General features: G+C 38.4%; 1 protein-coding gene across 1 annotated transcript in view; it reads right to left on the bottom strand.

The window, feature by feature from the left end:
- Positions 1-19807, bottom strand: part of MOXD1 (monooxygenase DBH like 1) — a 50947-nt gene that overhangs the window by 15273 nt on the left and 15867 nt on the right. The window contains exons 5-6 of the mRNA XM_058020665.1: positions 3313-3492; positions 932-1034 (exon numbers count right to left, since the gene is read on the bottom strand). Coding sequence (XP_057876648.1) covers positions 932-1034; positions 3313-3492 — 283 coding nt within the window. The remainder of the gene's footprint in view (positions 1-931; positions 1035-3312; positions 3493-19807) is intronic.

Raw genomic sequence — 19807 nt, 5'->3', positions numbered from 1 at the left:
AGGAAACAAAACATTATCAGTTTTCCAGTTTTTTGTATGTGCCACTTCAGCTAAACCAACACTATCATGAACTGTCAATTAAAACAAAATGATGGATTTCGGGACACAACCAAATCAAAGGGACAAACCAAAGGGACACAGTTTTTCAGCATGTGATTTCTTGGGTTTTCATGCAACATTTGATGAAAAGGCATACAATATCAAGGATGCAAATTAAGTTTATTGTATCCCACGTCCTGAAAGCACAGAGTCTGTCACTAAATTAAAAAAAAATTAATTTAAAAGATGAAGATGGGAAATGACAGTAAGGCAGAGTGCCATAGCCCACATAGCAGATTTTATTTTAATTAAAATTTTATTTTTATTTTATTTTATTTTATTCATGAGGGTGTAAAGAAAGGCCAGTATACTATCCTGCATTGGATTTTACTCAGTTCATATGTAGCAACCACCACAATATTCCTGGGTACAGTAAGTTAATAAACTTCTGTTTCAGAACAAAAAAGTATCTTTCCCAGAGGCATCTTCAAAGTTCCCCTGATTTTCCTGGGATTTTTTGTTTCTCCCTTTTACTTCTTCTAAATATAAATTAAATTTAGGAAGAACAATTTTAAAACACTATTACAAATTAAAAACTTATATTTTAAGATAAGCTGTTTTTTGCTGGTGAATGGTCAAGACACTTGAGTCTATACTTCTGCTTCAGAAACTGTCCACTGTTCAGGTAGTTGTACATCTAAAAAAATGCAGCAAAAAAAAAAAAAAATTCAAGGGCAGTGAGAAAAACACTGTAAACCAGGAACTATTGATCAGGAGCAGAAATAACCCTCAGTTTTTTATTTGCTCTGTTTGCCATGCAGTGCAGGGATGAGCACTTGTGTGTAGTACATTTTCCAGTCTGGCATGCTTTAAAGCCTGTGGGGCTACAAACCTTCTGTCTCTGATGGATTGTCATAATGCACCTCCATAAGGACGAACAGAGGGTCAGCTGCTGTGCCGATGGATAAGCCAACGTGAGGAGGGTAGGTGAAGCCCTGGAAACCAATACACATGGAAATCAATACAGAGTTAAGGTGTTTTTTGCCATAGTTAAGAGTTAATTTCTCTTTGGAAGTACATTGACTCCTTCTTGCAATGGTATCATCATATTAATGATAAAATTTACAAATATCACTTCTTTTACAACTTTCTGAATATGGCATTGTGATAAAATGTACCTACTATGTACTTAATAAACTTAATAACTATGTCAATATAAAATAGTAGATCTAATGCTTCCCAGAGGACAAGGCTCTGGGCAAACTAGTCTAACCTCACCTCTGACCCTGCTTTGAGTAGGAGGCTGAATTAGAGACTTCCTGAGGTCCTTTCCAACCTGCATTATCCTGTGATCTTATGATTATTTATTCTGTATTTATTGTTTGAGCAGAAAAGGAAAATTCCATTTTAAACTTACAAACATTGCATCATCAAGCACTTAGTCTGACAATAAAACCCTTATGAAGAGATGAATCAACATTTCAAATGTTCCCAGCTTCTAAAAGCAGTAATTTCCAGGGAATACTGAGGTTGCATGTAATTAACTTGCTTTTTGTGCACAAATAACTCTATTCTAAGTAAAATTATTTGAAAAATAAAGGTGATTTTTATGGCTATGTTTCCACTAGCAAGCCAATAAAGAAGTAGCTCTGCATGGTGAAACAGCTTGTGCTGGACCCACTGCCCCCAAACAATGCTCCTCTGGACAAGCTCTGGTCAGGTTCCATTTATTGCTAAAGGTGCTGGGTTCACCCCTGCACATTTATTTTAACTTCATCCCAGAGAGGCCTGTGCAAATTCTCAAACCACTCATGATGATAAACAAAGCTTTGTAAGTGGGGATAACTGGGAGATTTACTTCAAAAGCTCACTCTTGATTCAACCCAAAATACCAGTATCCCTAAGTGAAATCATTTACCAAATTCACTTTAATTGGAATTAATCTGCACCATTTTATAGCTTATAGCTAATGTTTTAATATGCAATTTGACATTCTAACTTTCTGAAATGTGCAATTTGAGATTCCAACTTTTTGATGCTTGATAGACATTATTGGATTAATTGTAGTTCATAGTAAAATTTATTATCATCTTCATTCTACATAGGGGTAAGCTAAAGCTAAAGTTAGTGAAATGGGTACTTGGGCAAACCTGAATGTAACCCAGATCTGTCAGATTCCTCTCTACAGATTTAACAACAGCATCATCCTTGCAAGAACCTCCATAGGGCTTGTCAAATGATAACTTATTTATATGAGTTTTTAATTTCACTTAGATTAAGACAGTTAAAAGTACAAATACTAGGTCAGAGCATAGCTGATGGCAAAAATGCACAAAGCATACACCAGGGATAACACTCGTAGTGGATTAAACTTCTTTGGATGGGTCCATGTAACAACTCTTGCTTCCTCACACTGCAGCATTTGCAGATGGTTTTGGACTGCAGGCTGGCAAACGAAGGTTCCAGAAAGTTTCATCACCCCAGTCCCTCTCTCTGCCCAAACCATCATTTGGGCACACAGTGAATCAAGGGTGTAAAGAGCTAGGATTCTTTTGGTAGTCATGCTGTGTTATGTCAGCTGAAAGCATTAACTTTAATGCAGCCTAAATTAACATGAAATAAGCTGCAAACACATGGCATCACAGCCTCTGTTTTCTGTAGATATGCCTCACTGCCATATGTAAAGTGGTCCTTATGCTGGCCCTGCACTCACACAGGACATCTCCTACACTGAAATGTTTCTTTGGACAGGTAAGAAACTTCAGAATGATATGCCTGAATGGGGCAACACTGAAACCAGGTCCTGGTAAGGCACAAAATTAATTAAATTAATGTATAACTTCATTTGGAGAATTGTCCCTGTGTGTGTTTTATGAAGCCACCTACAGACACTGCTTTTCTTTCTGTCATTATCCACAGGTAGCAGATAGTGGTCATTGCTGGAGGCACTGTATTTCCATGTCAGATGGGACAAGCTGATACAGCAAGAGATTTCCATGCTCCAAAGCTATCTTCCTCCCCTAAGGCATCAACTCCCTCTCTACTATTTTTCATTACTTTTGGGTTGTCACTCAGGATGATCACTGCACTGCATACTTGAAAGGCCAAGAGGAGGTTGAGGACTTACTGCTGAGGCATTTGGGGACTGTGATCCCATACCATTAAGAACAGACAGGCTAAGTAATCACTAATATACTAGGAAGACATTTCCTGATGACACACACCCTCAAAAAGCCCCACTGATGAACTATGCTAGGCAGACATTCATCCTACCTCTCCTCCAATGGCCCAGGCAAAAATGACTGTCTCACATGTAAGAAAAGAGTCTGGCATGTTGGGGTGGTAACACTCATGCCCATAGTCCAGAACACTGTCATTCAAATTGCTGCTGCACTGGTACAGGAGGATGTGGTGCACCAGGTTCTCGTGGCCTTTCTGGATCAATGGCTTAACCTGTCAATGGCAAAATTAAAAGAAGAAAAAAAAAGAAAACATATCTCAATGTGACTATTTCAATGCAGGTATGAAGACAGGACTAAAAATTCTATGGTACTTTCATTTTAAAAGAGGAGACTCGATGTTAGATTGTACTTAGCTTGAGATGTAAGCCCAGCACTCTACAAACTCAAGGAGCGAAGTTTCCAAAATTTTCATTTTGCCCAAATGCATCAATGAGGGTCATGAGAAACATTCAGCATCTGGACAAAACCTCTGTTACAATCTTACTTGTTCTCTCTTCTCCCATCCTAGTCTTGCACTGTCACTTTTTTCTCCCTGCCCAGTCTTGTTTAGCCACATTCCAGCAGGAGGGGGGATATAAACCAGCTGAAAATGTATTCTGCTGAACCAGCTTGGTGTCTGAACTACTCAGAGGTTTTCATCCCTGTTTCTGCCTCTTTTGTACTATTTCAAATTACAGCTGCCCATAAATTCTGTATATCAAGGGTGAGCCTAGAGGTATACCCCACATTCCTCAGCAGCTCAAAATGGACTTTGAAATTTTTTTGACATTTACAAGAAATTAGAATTTTTTTTTTTTTATCCTCTCAGTTGTAAAGACTTTATTAACATGAAGTCATTCTTGAGAGGTTGGGTACTCCAGCCTGTTTATGGCAGGGATGAGCTGGAGGGCTCTCAGGGGTGCTCCAGTGCCCCCAGTATAATTACACCACAGAATTTCTGCATAGGCTAAAATTATTTAATTTCCATGTAAGTGTTCACTCCCTGTTTGGATGGGTGATGTTAAATCATCTCTGTCAGAGATGATGTCCCTGGGGCAAAGATGAATACTTCTGAAAATAATTATTTTGCATTTCAGAATGACTATATTCCACAAAATATCAGCATATAAAGGACAGTATTAAAATGAAAGTGAGTTTTTCCCTTGCTTTTCCTTTCAAAGATTTCGTCCCATTCTATCATATCTACCTTCAAGTTCAGCAAGATAAAGATTAATATTTTCACAAGGAAAGTAAAGCTTTGACAATGCAACTCTTAAGATGCAGGGTGCCATGCAGTATTGCATTTCAGTATTAGGAAAGAGAAGGTTACTTAAAACGGGAAAAGAATATATATGCATCCTAAATTTGCATCCCTTTCATTTTGCAGGCACATCCATGTGCTACTGGAGGACAGGAACAGGGTAAGCAGGAGCAGTTTATTACATTATTAAAATATTGTCAACACTATTTCTCTCTCTGCATTTTGTTCAAACCACTAGATTAATTACAAAAGAGGAAGGGCAGGAGGAAGCAGCCAGAGCCTGTGTGCACCAAGGCCACCCTTGCTGACATGAATCTGCAAAGTTCATTGGAGTTGGGTTCTTGGAGAGTTCAGATGCTGCTGAGTACCTGCATGTCCACCCAAGAAGAGCACAACCCACTTCACTGCACTTAGAAATCAGTGGAAGGATGCCAATTGATTCAGATGCACCGAAGTTTCATTCTGGAGGGAAGCTGAAATACTCCATAGGGGATCATCTGTACTGTTCTCAGTAATCCCTGCTCAGTTAGCATTACCACCCTTGTGAATTACTGCACTGTGGAAGTAAAAGGTATTTTTGAAGAAGATTAGTCAGTTTTTCCATGAAATAAGACTGTATTCCCCAATATACCAGACTGAATGACAAAGATTCAGAAATCCATTCCAGCTCGATGTTGCTTCTTCCCTCTTTCCATCACACACCTGCATATTTATCCAAGTACTGCAGACCCACAGTCAGGACACGGCAGCTTATACATTAAATACTAGAAGGTATCTCTAGATTTTTGAAGCTCTGCATACTGTATATGTTAGTCAAGAAATGGTTGTGGGAATGTTATCCCTCTATCTAGCAAGAAAAACGGGAACTTTTGTCCCAACATGTGACAGCTCTGCCTGCTGCTACAAGATCCCAGCACCTGCTGTGCTTACAATCACTACTTCAAAACCAGCTTCCCCTCAAAACAATGGGACATCACCAAAATTAGAAACTCACATCCTGTCATTGGTTTTTAGTGTCAGTTACCTAAACAATTACAGCACTTCAAAAAGCAGTTTTGTTCGGCTGTCTGTAGTGAAGAAAAGAAAATAAAAAACTAGAACAAATCCTTACACATCTTTCCAATGCATCTTGTAGGAAAACTTACATTCTTCAGATGCAGAAATAAATAATGAAGAGCGGCAGTGAAGGCATGCTTTTCACATATTTTTACTACAATCTGGTTAAAGAGAAATTTCTTTTCCCCCTTTTAAATAGCATATAAATAAGAAAGAAAGAAAATATTAGAGAGGTCAAAATTCTATTTTAAAAAATTTTAGGAAAATTTCATTAATCCCTCATTGTTCCAAAATGCATGGAAGTATTTTAATGGGTTCCTCCTTAAGGCTCACAGCATTACTGCTAAATGAAACAAGAGAAGGTAGAGGGCCAGAGCCCTTAGACACTTCTCTGATCTGAAAAATAACTAACTGTATTTACATACTAGGATAACTTCAGCAGAAAAGAAAATTAAAAAATACAATCCCATATTCTATTGTAGTGTTTAACTCGAGCAGGGGTTTAAATATGCCATTCTACATCCCAGCTGAGTTCTGCCCTATTTGCTCAGCTATTGGTCATTTTAGCTTATAGAATAGATTGGTTATTTAGGTTGCCTCATACTTCCTCTCTGACTTTCCACAAAGTACATCTGTACAGATTACTTTGTTCCAAGCCAAAAAGAAATTTCTAAACCTCTTTTTTTTTTCTCAAATAAACAAAATATTGTTTTCTGGCCAGCCTTACAAGTAATGATGAACAACAACTGAGTTTCTCAAATAAGGGGCCAAATTCAGGAAATCATTAATGCATTCAGAAGTGCACATAAGTAGTCCTAGATGTAAAATCAGTTGCTAAAGTAGGTACCTATAATTAAGTCTCGATATCAAGGTGGCTTGTTTACCAGAGTACTCATAGCCTCAATGAATGATAACACAATTTTCAGAGCTCTACTTCTCCTGGTCTCCAGTCACAATGATAGAGGACCAGCCCTGAAGAGTCACCAGGACTGTTTTGTAAATTAGTGCAACTTTCAGGATACTTATGGAAAGAAGATTATTCGAAGTGGCACACTAGGGCCACTTAAGGAGTGAAATACATACACAAAAATTGATAAAAACAGGCATGGTACATAATATTCAGTAAACTCTGCAGATGTAAGTCAACAGCTAATTTTTATTTGGACACATCAATATTATACACAGCCTTGTTTGCTCTCTTACTACAAGGGCACTCTAAAATGACACCTGGAGCCAAGCAGTAAGATAAGCAATAATTGAGTAATTTAGATGGGATGCAGTGAAAATGGGAATCCACCTTTCATTTTCATTAATTATGAAGAAACCTGTGACTTTGAAATGTATTTCCTTCCTCTGTCCTTGCCACTTCCTACCAATCTCTTGTTAGCCAAAGAAGTAAAGAAAGAAACTGAAAGGTGACTAAAAATGGAATATAGATACTAAAACGGAATATGCATATAACTACCTATCTTCCCCAATTTACCTCATTCTTTGAGGACCATCTGTGGAATTTTCACTGTTGCTGACACGCAGGGAAGACCCAGCTGTCAGGGTCCATCTCTTTGCTGTGTTGTGAATAAGCCTGCAGAGATACTGCACCACTGGGCACCTCAGTGACTTCTTCCCCTGCAGGCAAAGTGCATTTTCTGCTTGACATTTCCTAACTGCCAGAGGCATGGAGAACAAAAGCCCTACATCCACTCTACATCAAACTGCCCGAAGTGTTTGGGATTGCAAAAATGTAAGTGCATGCAACAAGGCTCAAACTCCTCTGGTTTTCATGAAACCTGCAGGAAGAAGATCATGATTTATTATTCATGATCGTTTGCTTTTTGCTTCTTTCTCTCCAACCTTCTTGAAAGCTTGGCCAAAAAGTCTTTCAAACTGAGCAACTGACATACATGAACCACACTTCCACTAACAGAGGTAAAAAATAATAGATGTACTATTGTTTATGTACTGTATGTACATAAACCCCCAGCACTTCAAATCAGGGCTCCCAAGGAAGGAGGTATTTAAAATATACCACATTCAAATGTAAGTGAAGGTACTGTCTTCTGCAGCCAAAAGTATGGGTTATGGTCATAGGGATTGGTTTGTACTCATCAGGCAGGCTGAGAGGTTTTAGAGAGCTCCCTTCATGGTCCTGAATCTCTTAGGACTTGTGAAAATGCTGACTTTCAAAAAATACAAAATAAAAAAAAAAAATCTAGTTTTTCTACTGTTAAGCCAGATGATATGTGTGCTGTTCACCTCTCATTTCAACAGGCTGACATCACATGAACAAAGAAAATGTTTATATCTTCTCATCCTCAATTTTTCTTCCTCTCTTCTTTGTTTCCTATTATCACTTTATCTAATGCACAGTCTGAACATTGTCATATGTTTAGGGGTTTTTTTCCTTATAAAAGAAGCCAAAATTTTAATATAACAGTGCTTTGCATCTCAAGCTGATGTTAAGCAGGGTCAAGATACTAATGTGTGATGTATTAAACAGGAGGAAAATGCAAACAGTTCAAGTGGTCCAAGAAGTTAAATTTCCTACAAGTTAAAAACATCTCGAGAAATCCGAAAGTCTTTCTTGCTTATTCCTGTTTTCCTACCTTTTTATTTGCTCTGATTTCTTTGATGGTAATAAACATGATTTGTCTTTATGCCTGCTTGTGCAAATGATGAAAGTTATTCAAATATATCCATAGTCTCACCTTAGTGTCCCCATTTAGAAAATACAGCCCACCAAATATCAGAAAACAAAAACCTGACTTTATTTTTATATATGGAAATAGCAGCAGGTTTCTGATCTGCTTGCAGCAATGTTACTACACTGTCAGAGAAACTAATGATTTTTTTTCCTGGCTCAAACAGGTAATTCCAAATCAATCTTACATTTTGAAGACATGATGGTATGATATATTGCCATGTAAATGATTCTGAATAAGGCCTTACACAACACCTCATGTAGGTAGACAGTGGTGACACAGGGAAGAAAATGTAATTCTTTGGTCTCAAAATGGAGAGTAAAAATTTGATTTTTATGCTAGCGCTGCTACATCTAGGAGAATTTCCAGTCTGTGGTTGGTTAATTCATTTATATGAACTTGCCATGTCTCTGGTTAACTCAGAGCAAAAAGTGATGGCTGTGAAACTGAGAACTGGCTGAGTTCACTCGAAAATTTTCGCTAAAGACCAAGTCATAGGGTTTCTGCTTCCTGTACTCCTCATCAGGAAGAACTATTACATGCTTACTGATTACTTTGGTCTTTGTACTTCTTTTGAAAATGTGTACCAAGCATATATATAAAAAATTATCTGACTTAGAAAACTTTTTCAAAGGCTGACATGATTTCTTCTTGTTAGAACTCATCAAGATTTTTTCTGAGTTTTTAAAAGTGTAATTGTGAAATTATCAAATATTTATCCAAACATCACCCTTGGGGTTTTAGATTTTCTTCAGCAGAGCACATACTTAAAATATTTGGCTTTATAAAGTTAGGTCTTTTTCAGAAAAAAAAAAATGTATTCCAGAAAAAACCTGTCAGTAATATGGCTTTATTTTCCTATAAATATTCTGAAAGAAAACCACCAGACGTTTGTTGCCTAACACTGCTTGTTGCACAAAGCCCAGAGGTGTGCTGAGCTAAAACAAGAGCTGGAAACACGCCTCTGGGCTGGGGTAGATGTTAAAGTCCCTGACTGCAGGGTGGAGCAGGATTTTAGCACCAACAACTGAACAGCTATCTCACGTTAGCAGGAGAGCCTGCCTACACCAGAGCCACATCTGGGACACAATTACGGTGCAGACTTTCAGCCCAGAGTTAAGGCATTCTGGGGTCAGGCAGGGACCACCCTCCCCATGCCTCCACCCGACCCCATCTGTCAGAAGGCATTAAATTAATGCCACAGAATAGTCAGAGCTGAAAGAGACACTTCCAGCGCTCAGCTGGCTGCAGTCTAGTATGGACTAGCTGCTGTAATCTTTCCTGAGATCATTTGCACATAACACAGTTTAGTGCTCATTCTGTTTTCCTCACTGTACAACCCAGACCCTAAATTCAGTCACCACCTCTAACAAATCTATTTAAATCATTCTATATTCCAAGGGCTTCTGAGTTTATACTGTGCCACTTAGAAAGGTGTATGTTTTGGTGAGTTAATTGCAGGAAATAGAGCAAAGCCACTGCTTCTGGTTCCCTCATGGTCATCAGGGATGATTACTTCTGAGGTACAACAGGGAGGTACAACTGCTTAACTTAAATTGTCTTTCAAACGTAAAAATGTTAAACCAAATTATTCTCATACACATTTTTCGTACCTTCTAGCTGGAGAAAAATCTAACCTGAGCATTTAGTGACAGGTCTTGATTTTTGTATTTGAATAAAACCAGAGATGTAGACAAGAAAAAGGCCCAGGCAACAGAAACCATCCCCAGCCCTAATCTCATAATGTGATTAGGTAAGGTTTCCTTGGAGGATGGAAATTTTCCAGACTGAAAGTTCTATGCAATCTAAGGCACTGAAATTTGTGTGATTTGTACTTAATATGTGTGGAGGCTTTTTCCCCCTTAAAGTGAGATTCAAATAATAATTTTAATTTGAAATAACAATGTAATTTGATTGATTGATTGATTGATTGATTGATTGATTGATTGACTGAACCTGCATTGTTGGCAGTTGAGTTTACCTGGTTTTGGGCCCTCTTTTAAATGTAGAATAAGAATTCTAACAAAACTGAGGAGGAAAGATCTTTACCACGTGAATGGAAAATCTAATTCAAAGCACAGATATTTCCTGCTCTTGGCGTAAAAAAAGGGTTTGTTTACTCTGTGACTGTGTTGTTCAATGAAGGCTCTTATTTAGGTTTTATTTCTATACAGCATTAAGAAGTAATTACCATACCTCTGTTTTAAGCTTTAGAATTTTTATTGGGAAAAAATATGTACTTTCAGGTAAAACCTAAGTGTTGCTGTGCTTTTAGCTTGGAGAGAAGGCTATATATCTAAATTTACATAAATCTTTCTATCCCCATATAATCCTACTAATAATTGCACTGTCTATCCAGAATTTCTGCAGAACAACTTAAATATTTTAATTAAGAAAGAGGAATCAAAACACATAATAAACAATAAGCCCAAACATTTAAAAACGCAAGTTAGAGATGGTTTCTTGTTCTCTCTGTTATCATGCTCATTCTTAAATTTTTATTCCTAATTAATTACCTGGAACTCTGCCACTCCTAAAGAGTTTCAGACTTTAAAGACTTACAGTAATTTAGACTAAATCCAAAAGAAGTTTAGCTCAAAGAAATACCAATAAAACATTGTTTCTGCCTGACGTACGCCTGAAGATTTAAGATAATGCATTTACTAATAGTTAAGAAGTATAACCCTGAGGAGAAATCTCATAAAAAGCTCAGGTCAAGCAAAAACATGTTTCTTTTGGTTAAGCATCCTGGCAGTACCCTCACTGTATTCCTAAGCAGCAGAGCCACTGGCAGTGGTTGTGGTCTAAAGGATGACCATAGTCTCTCAGCATAGTTGACACACTTCAAGCAGAATTAATTGGCAATTAATCATGAGCATCATTACTTCCTTATGAAAACAGTATCATCATAAATTAATATGTAACCAAATATGTATCAGGCCAAATATCTAAGGCCAAAGTGGGTAACCAATAAAGAGTTTATAGTTATTCAAGAGGAACATACAATTTGAACAGTATAAATAATAAAGTCAGCGAAGGTACTCCCATTTGTTCATGGCATCACCACTCTTGCACAGCAATGTCTATTTCTTTGAGGGCAAAATGGCAGAGGTTTTGATTCTATTGTAGAACTGCAAAGTAATTCCCTCAATCATCAGCTAAAATAACATTACACTTTTTCTCCTCCTGCTTATGAGTGAGTGCGCAGCTTTGTCTGAAGACAGAACACATGAGAATTGACAGTGTGTCCCTTTCTTGTTCTGCACATGCAGAAGTACATTACCAGGAAACATGTTTTCTAAAAGTGACACTCTGACTTCTGTGAGGGGCTACCAAAAAGGACCATATGTGAGAAAAACCTTGTGTGCTCGGATACTGAGCTCCCAGAGGAGCCACCAACTTGCACATCCTGGCACCTTCAGTTTGAAGGGAAAGCAGGGGATAAAGTCAGCACAAGCCTCCCAATTTTGACAGGACAGCCTCCAGAGCAACACTCAGGAACTATTGCTCATAACCCTCTAAAAATTTGTATCTTCAGGGTTAATATACAAACATAAGAGAGCTTACAAAAGTAGTTAAGTAACGATCACCTTAATACTATTTCCACATTTTCTCACCCAGTCAAATCCTGGTATACCCTTTTGCAGGACTTCATCACCCATCAACACATGCAAGAAGTCACACAACAAGGGTTATTTTCAGTTTACATGATTCTTTTTAAAAGTCTGCAATAAAATTATACCATGGCAATTCTCTAGAAACCAAAACTGTGATTGGCACTTCATAAAACAGAAAGATACAGTTTCAGTCCCAGCAACTTAAGACACAGTAATAATAGAAAGGTCACAGCAGCACAGGAAGAAGGAGAAAGGGGGTTATGGTCAGTTCATCACACACCTTGTTTCTCCCACTTCTCAGGGAGAGGAGTCTTCCTCCTGCTCCAGTGTGGGGTCCCTATTATGCGTGATCTCCACGAGCTTCTCCAATGTGAGTCCATCTCATGAGCAACAGTTCTCCGCAAAGTGCTCTAAGTGGGTCACTGTTCCACAGGATGCAGTCCATCAGGCACATCCTGCTCCAACACAGGTCCTCCACAGGGTGACAGGTCCTGCCCGGAAACCTGTTCCAGCACGGGCTCCTCCACAGGTGGACCTCTGCATCCCTGTGATCCTCCATGGGCTGCAGGAGCACAGCTGCAGATGCACAGCTCCATGGTCTGCACCAGGGGCTGCAGCAGAATCTCAGCTCCAGTACCTGCAGCAGCTCCTCTTTCCTCAGTGACCTTGGGGTCTGAATAGCTGTTCCTCTTCTCACTCTGCTATTCACTAGCCACAATTACATCTGCACAATAATTCTTCTTTTTTTTTCTTCTTAGATCTGTTACAGCAGAGGCATTCCCACCATTTCTGATGGGCCCAGCCTTGGCCACTGGAACATCCATCCTGGAGCCACCTGGGACTGGCTCTGCTGCACATCAGGCAAGCTTCTGGCGGCTCCTCACAGAAGCCACCCCTGTAGCCCTCCTGCCACCAGAACATTAGCCATGCAAACCCAATACAGTCTGCTATGTGGACATGGTGGAGAGGCATTTTCTGACCACTGTCTGTCTATTTTTCCACTGTTACTTATGGGGAGTTTATGAATCTATGCTTTGTTCATAGCTGTGACTACTGCGCACTGCAAGTGAAAGCAAAGAGGGAGAGAGTCATAATATCATTTTCTGAAACTACCACCAGTAGCTGGGGTTGCAGATTAAAAGATTGGTACTGAAGAGAAATACTTCAATTAGATGGGAATAGATAGTTCTGCTCCATTTAAATACCATTGGAGCAATTTAATTTGCCTTATTGAAAATCTGTTTAAGATGCTGCTACAATGTGATTTGTCTGAATTAGAAGGCTGATCTTTAGAAACAATGCCAAGATGCTAGCAGAACCAAGCTAGGTTTGTTTTGTGATCCATCTACACAAGTACCATCAAGGGAGATTTTACTACCTATGAGCCTGCTATTCTGGTATTTGCACAAAAGATGCTTTGGAACTGCTCATCTAAGGACAAATGCTGCTCTGAGGTGTTTTGTTGCCTGCTATGATAAGAAGTGCTAGATGTTTGGCTGCAGACTATTTTCTTATCTTTTCAGTGCCTCACCTAGACATAGGTTTACTTTAAAATCATATATAAAGCTAAGAATAAGAAAAAAAAAAAAAAAGACATGGCACAAGACAAAATAGGGTTAACCAATATCAATGGTCTCCTGAAGATCACCCCACAAATTCTCTCAGAATTGGGAGGTAAAACTCAGAGGTCTTCAAAAAACTTTTACTTCCCCCTTTTCATGCTTACTTTTGGTCACATTTTAAAGTAAGACTGCTGTCATCTGACATTTATTTAATCAAAAAGTCACACAGCACACATATTTTCCTACCACCTGCTGGCATGGTCAATACGTTGCCATAATGGACAATGTTGCTTTTATTTAGAAAACAAAAATCGAAGAAAATGGATTAAATTAACTAGACATTCAACTTTGCTGATGACAGAAGTAGGTTATTTTTGCATGTCAAGTATGGAATAAATAATGCAGTAATAACTGCATAATTTAATAATTCTTTTAGTTAAGATACACAAGTGAAATGAAAGAAGACTACCATAAAATAATTTATGTAAGAAATAGAAAGTTTGGTAGGACAGCAAAATCTGTGGTCATATATAATTTAATCTGTGGTCACAGAACGGAATAATACCTCAAGCAATTTTGCATATTAAATAATTTAGCAGAATATGAGAAAATAATGCATTTTTGTTATTTCCTCCAACAGTGCTTGGGAAACTTTTAATTTTCAGCCTGTTCAGTTACATGAATCTTAGCACTGGAAAGCCTAATGGGCCAATTCAGGCTTGCACCAAAGAGCCAGCCCTGCAGATCAAAGGGCAGATAGCTTACAAGCTCTGCAGCGTAAGATGATTGTCTGGTTGCCAATCTAATTTACTTGGGCTGAAATTGCTTTGTAGGGGAATGCATGGGAAAATATAGAACATTTGTTTATGTCAGGCTGCATGATGCAATTTGCTAGAGTTATCACATTTAGCAAAATGTAAAAGTTCAGGCCAGAGAGTAACAAGCAGTTACTGTCTGCTATCACTCAAGTTAAAAATCAGTGCCCTCATTTAGGTACTGCAGGCTACAAGCTGCCCTTCTGGCTTCCAATCAATCAGTCTCTTAAACTGGAGTCCCTTTGTATTTTCACACTGAGGTCTTTGGTATTACTAAAGCATTCCACTGTCAAAAAGCACAGTTACCCATGGCAACAAGTTTTTTAGAGTTTTTACTTCCTTATCAGTTTGCCCCAAAACAGAACATGAAGATTAACTGGCAGCTGCTGGTATTTCTAATACAGGCCTTTCTTTAATAGAAAAGAGGCTCCCTCTTCTAAGGACATCAGCAATGGAAAACTTTAGTGCTATATAAAAATATGCCTAATGTAACACTTCTCAGCTAATGCTAAATAATTAAGGTTTTTTCCTGCTTTTATGTTTAGCCTGTTTCACTAGTCACATCGTAGGCTTAGTGCCAAAAAAATTACACGGGGCTGTGGTTGAGAGAAGATCATTTTTCCCACAGGCAAATTTTTTTTAAAAAGTATTATTTTGCAATTTTTGCTTTTATTACAGTCTCTTCTCTCCCCTGACCTTTTTGGTTCAGATATATCTCCCCTGATTCATTCATCTGGGTGTTACTTATCTAACAAAGGCTGGTGGTCTGGGTTCTCTCATCCATCAGTGGAGAGACTGAACCATACACAGGATGCTTGAGCTCATACATTTCTGCCAACTCCTCTAGGATGATACCAACAGCGAGTTTTGCCACTGTAAGGTCAATTAAGCAGCTGGCTCAGGCCCATAGATAAGTCAGGTTAGATGAGAGGAAGCCCCTCTCTATGGCTGAAAATTTACTGTCTCTAATATGTTGCTTGAGTATCCATACGTTGTACTGAAGAGATATTGGATTTTGACCACACAGCTTAATTCCAAGTGTGGGGATTCTTCCCCATTTCAGCAGAGCTAAACCTGCTCACACCATTCTCATAAGCAGGTTCAAATAATGCATGTGGAAGGACTGCTTTATACAAGAACCAAAGATTCTAAGAGCTTACAAAATGCAACTACTATCCTCCTTTCCAATGCCAAATGCCCTCTACTAGATGTCCCATGTAAAAAGTTCTCTTCCAGAATCAGAAATATTTTATGCTCTCGGACACAGCCACATCACAGCACTTCTGCTGGTATTTCTCTGACTATACTAGTTCTGAAACAACCTATAAAGTTTAGAACTAAGGAAAAATGAGTTATTCTTAGAGAAAAGACATGCAGATACAAGTGACTGTACTAACCAATTTTGGGGTTTATTTTACATAAAATTCTTTTCCTACTCTTGGAGGAAAATTTAATATTTGACATGGTTTTGACTAGGGGATTATTACTAATGAAGCCTGAGGAACTACTTTTCCTGAGGAAAACACAGTGTTTTTGAAAGAAATTAAGAAAACATAGCGGGGAAATTTACAGCGTTGGAACTAGCACAGGCATGCTATGCTGAAAAGTCTCACACAAATAGATTTTGGCACGTCTGGCATGCAGGATATCCATACCAGTCTTTCACCAGTATATACTCTAAATTTCCAGTTTACACACAGCATTAAACACTTTGTCAGGTGGAGAGGGAGACCACAGGTCTGCAGGATTCACAAAAAATGTAGACAGTAGAAGAAACATTGTATCTTAAGGTCTTTTAATTGCAGCAGAAAAAACAATCAAGCACATGGAAGACTTGATGTAAATGCAAAGACAGAGTCATGAATCCTTAGCAGATGCAGTTATTTGAATAAGCAATACAGTTAAATTGAAGTGACAGAAGACATGGAGTATTGAAACCTAAACTAAAGATAGTAATAAAAAAGAGCTGCATCTGTAGAACAAGCTTCGAATACAAAGCAAGAGCTGTGTTCATTGAAACACTGGGAAGTATTTCTCATGAATGTGAAACAAATTTTCACTTTCTTGCTGCTGGTAAATACATTCATGATGCCTGCTCACAGCAAGGAAAAAATAAATTCAGCAAATAGGCTGAAAAAACCTATCAGCAAATAGTCTTAAAACTTGTCAAAATAGAGAAATGTGTGTCAGCACACACATATCCACACACAGTGACAATCATGAAAATTGGACATCTCAACAGTACAAAAATGACAAGACTTCAGAAAATCCAGTTGACTGTCACTGAATAACTTTTTTTTCCAACTGAATGAGCAAAAAGAAAGCGACAATCCAGGTAATTTACAAGGGGGAGGATACTGCAGAGACCCATTTTCAGGGTGTGCTCCCTGGGATGATCACCTCTGTCTCTGTCAGCCCTGCTCCCAGCCTGGTGCAGTGGTGTCTCTGCCTGTGTGGGCTCTTCACACCCAGGAACCTGCCCTCAGCATGGCTTTAGCAGAGAGACAGAAATACATTTTCATGCAAAGGTAGGTGTGTGGACCTGCCTGGATGTCTGCTCTACCAGTGGATCCGCTCTCCCTCCTTCTAAGAGGTCCTGCTGGAGTGGAGTTTCTTCCTGAGGTGCAGTTGGCGAAACCAGAGAATTTTCTTTAGGAATGTGATTAAAGGGCACATTCAAGACCAGTCGGAATAATGACATTTACAGAGAACTGCAAATAATCCCAGCAAGACATAGTCTTAAACCCATCGCCAGAAAGTCTGGGCTAATAAGTGGAATGCATTTTTCTAAGAAACCTACTTCTGAGAAAGCTCCTAGCTAACTTCTGCATGTGAGAAAAGTGAAAATCCCCTGGGTAGTGAGCCTGAGGCACACAGCACTGCCTGAAGCTCAGAGCAGCAGAACAGGTCAATGCACAGTACAGAGCTGCAGGAGGAGTTTGCAGACAGGCAGCCGAGTGCTCTCCCTGTGAAGAGCAGCCAAAGTCCACCACTCTGGGACCACTGCAGGGCCATGCTGCAAATATCTGATTTGAATGCCTGCTATTACCTCCAAGCAAGCCCTTTCATCTGTTCTGCATATATTATTTTCAAAATTTACCTATTACCCTTACAATTAGTTCTGTTAATAGAAAATGCTCTGGGGGAAAATCCTATAGAAGTTTAATAAATTTTTAAGGAGCAACAATTCAGCCAGGTAGGCAGTTTAAAGCTGAGGAGTGATGCAAACCATTAGAGCCACAAAACCAGCTCAGTGCCAGGTTTTGGTTGTTTCCTGTATCACTATTGTCATTTATAGCATAACTGACTATTATGCCCAGTTATTGAGAAGCTGTCCTATTCTGTTTCATTTCTTAGCAATCATGTCATTATGAGCTGTCCCTCCAGAAGTTCCTGGAGGCATTAGAAACAGAAGGCATTGTAAGGACATGTAGGAGGAAGACACAATCTCTTCCCTGAAGAGAATGTTGCAAGAAATGTGTAACAAAACAAGATTTAACAGAGAAGTTCTAAACCTGAATGTCTGTCCCTTTATTCCAGTGAAGATCTGTTCTCCATTAGTAAATGCAGAATAAGGAGAAATTACTTGTCCATGTCCTTATTCTACCTCTGAAATGAACAGAAGATTACAATCTTATCTGTTGCACAATTTACATATCACGTAGAGCAGCTTGATCAATGAAAATATGCTGTTTCCCATTACCTGTGATTCCTGGAAAGTAATATGAATATTATCTAAAGAGAAAGAAAAGACCTAAGGTCTTACATAATTTATCTTTGATTAGTTCTGAGATCTAGTTATTTCTTGCACTAGTTATTTCTTCATCTTGTACAAACAGAAGAAACTAAAACACTACTGCAGGTGAACCCTAAGACCCATGTGTTATCAGGCAGCCAGCTTTGGCACCATTAGATTGTATTTACAAAACGTATTTGTAAATACCTTAAATATATTCTGGTTTAAAGACAATATTTTTTTAAATAATGCATCTTTAATAGACATTAAAAACGCTTTAAACTCAGAATCTGAATTCAGAATCTGGTATTTGTTAACCAGAAACAATTAAAAGTCTTGACCTCTACCTTTAATGACAGGTCTAATTTTTTTTCAGTGTCCTTCAGTAAAACATCATGCTTTCCAGATGAAACTGGTATTTAAGAAGTACTTGGTTATAAAGTCCTCAGAGCAATTTTCAAGAAGAAAGAGAATGGTGGAACATAGGAAAAAAAATTCCAATTGTGGCTGATGCACCTCCTTGAGATCCCAGGTCACCACCAGATTTACACACCAGTGTACACACTGTTGATGGCACACATTGTCCAGCAAGAGCCAAACTGAGCAGTCCAACACTCCACAGAACCGTACAGGAGCACAGAAATGGCCAAAGCCAGCTCACACGTACACTGCTGAAGCAGGCTAAGTTATGCCACAGACAAATTTGCACCATGTCTACACCTCTTTTTTTCTGTCTGCAAAAATGAGATGCGTAGGTTTGTGTGAAAACCGTGCTAGAGAGGGAATCCAGCATCAACATCCATGTAAGTATTTAACTAACCCGGACAGTTTGATCAGGGCAGAGAGCTCATCCGCCCTCCCCTTTGTGGAACTCAAGCTCTGTTTGCACAGCTAATATCTCCCCCAGTAGCCATAAGCCCCATCCTTTGTGTATCAGCAGGCTTTAGGAAATGTTTAATCAGTTTGCAAGAGCACATAGACACAATTCCACAACAACCCTCTATGTGGCATCTGAAAGTGCCACTTAAAGGAAAATATAAGTTGTGCCCCTGAGAAGAAAGGCTATGGAAGTGTTCCTACTTAAATCTACTCTCTTTCTGTATTCATTTTTCCCTCTCTAAAAATTTTTAAGCCACAAAATCGAATTTTCTTGCTTTTGTGAAGATGGAAAAATCACTGAGGGTTTTACTCTAATTTTTAACTTTATAAAATAGATGCTGATTTGAAAATATGACTTCTAAAACTTCAATATTTTTATCCATTATTGTAAAAACAAAGAATATAAAATTATCCTGAAAAATCAACCAGTGTATTTCTGAGCTAAAATCTTGTTTTAGCTTCAACCAAACACTATTTTTTAATGACTGAGCAACTGTATGTGCAGTCATGCAAAGTATTTAGAAAATAAAATCAGAAATTATAAATAATGAATACTTCCGGGGAACTTTTTTAGCAAAGCAGCAAATACCTACAACTTCCACCAAATTTAACATGAGAAGCTTGATTTCTATACTACCATTTTAAAGGTCTCTCACTTTAAAGCAGAAGAACTAGGGATCTTGACATACAAATTATAACACAACAAATTCTCTATTTCATACAGTGAAAGTAGCTGTCACAAATGTGATTAAAGATCAAGTACCTGAAGGCAGAAATTTGGGCCTTGCAATTGTTCATTCTGTAGAATGTGTAGAAACATGCAATATTTCAGAGTAATTAGAAGTATTTATCATACAGACATTGATATCACATGTTAAAGTTCTCTGAATTAATTAAAAATTTCAGTCTTACTGAATGCACT

The sequence above is a fragment of the Melospiza georgiana genome, chromosome 3, assembly GCF_028018845.1.
Source record: "Melospiza georgiana isolate bMelGeo1 chromosome 3, bMelGeo1.pri, whole genome shotgun sequence".
NCBI lineage: Eukaryota > Metazoa > Chordata > Aves > Passeriformes > Passerellidae > Melospiza > Melospiza georgiana.
The sequence above is the reverse complement of the archived record's forward strand: the minus strand, read 5'-3'. Positions and strand labels throughout refer to the sequence as shown.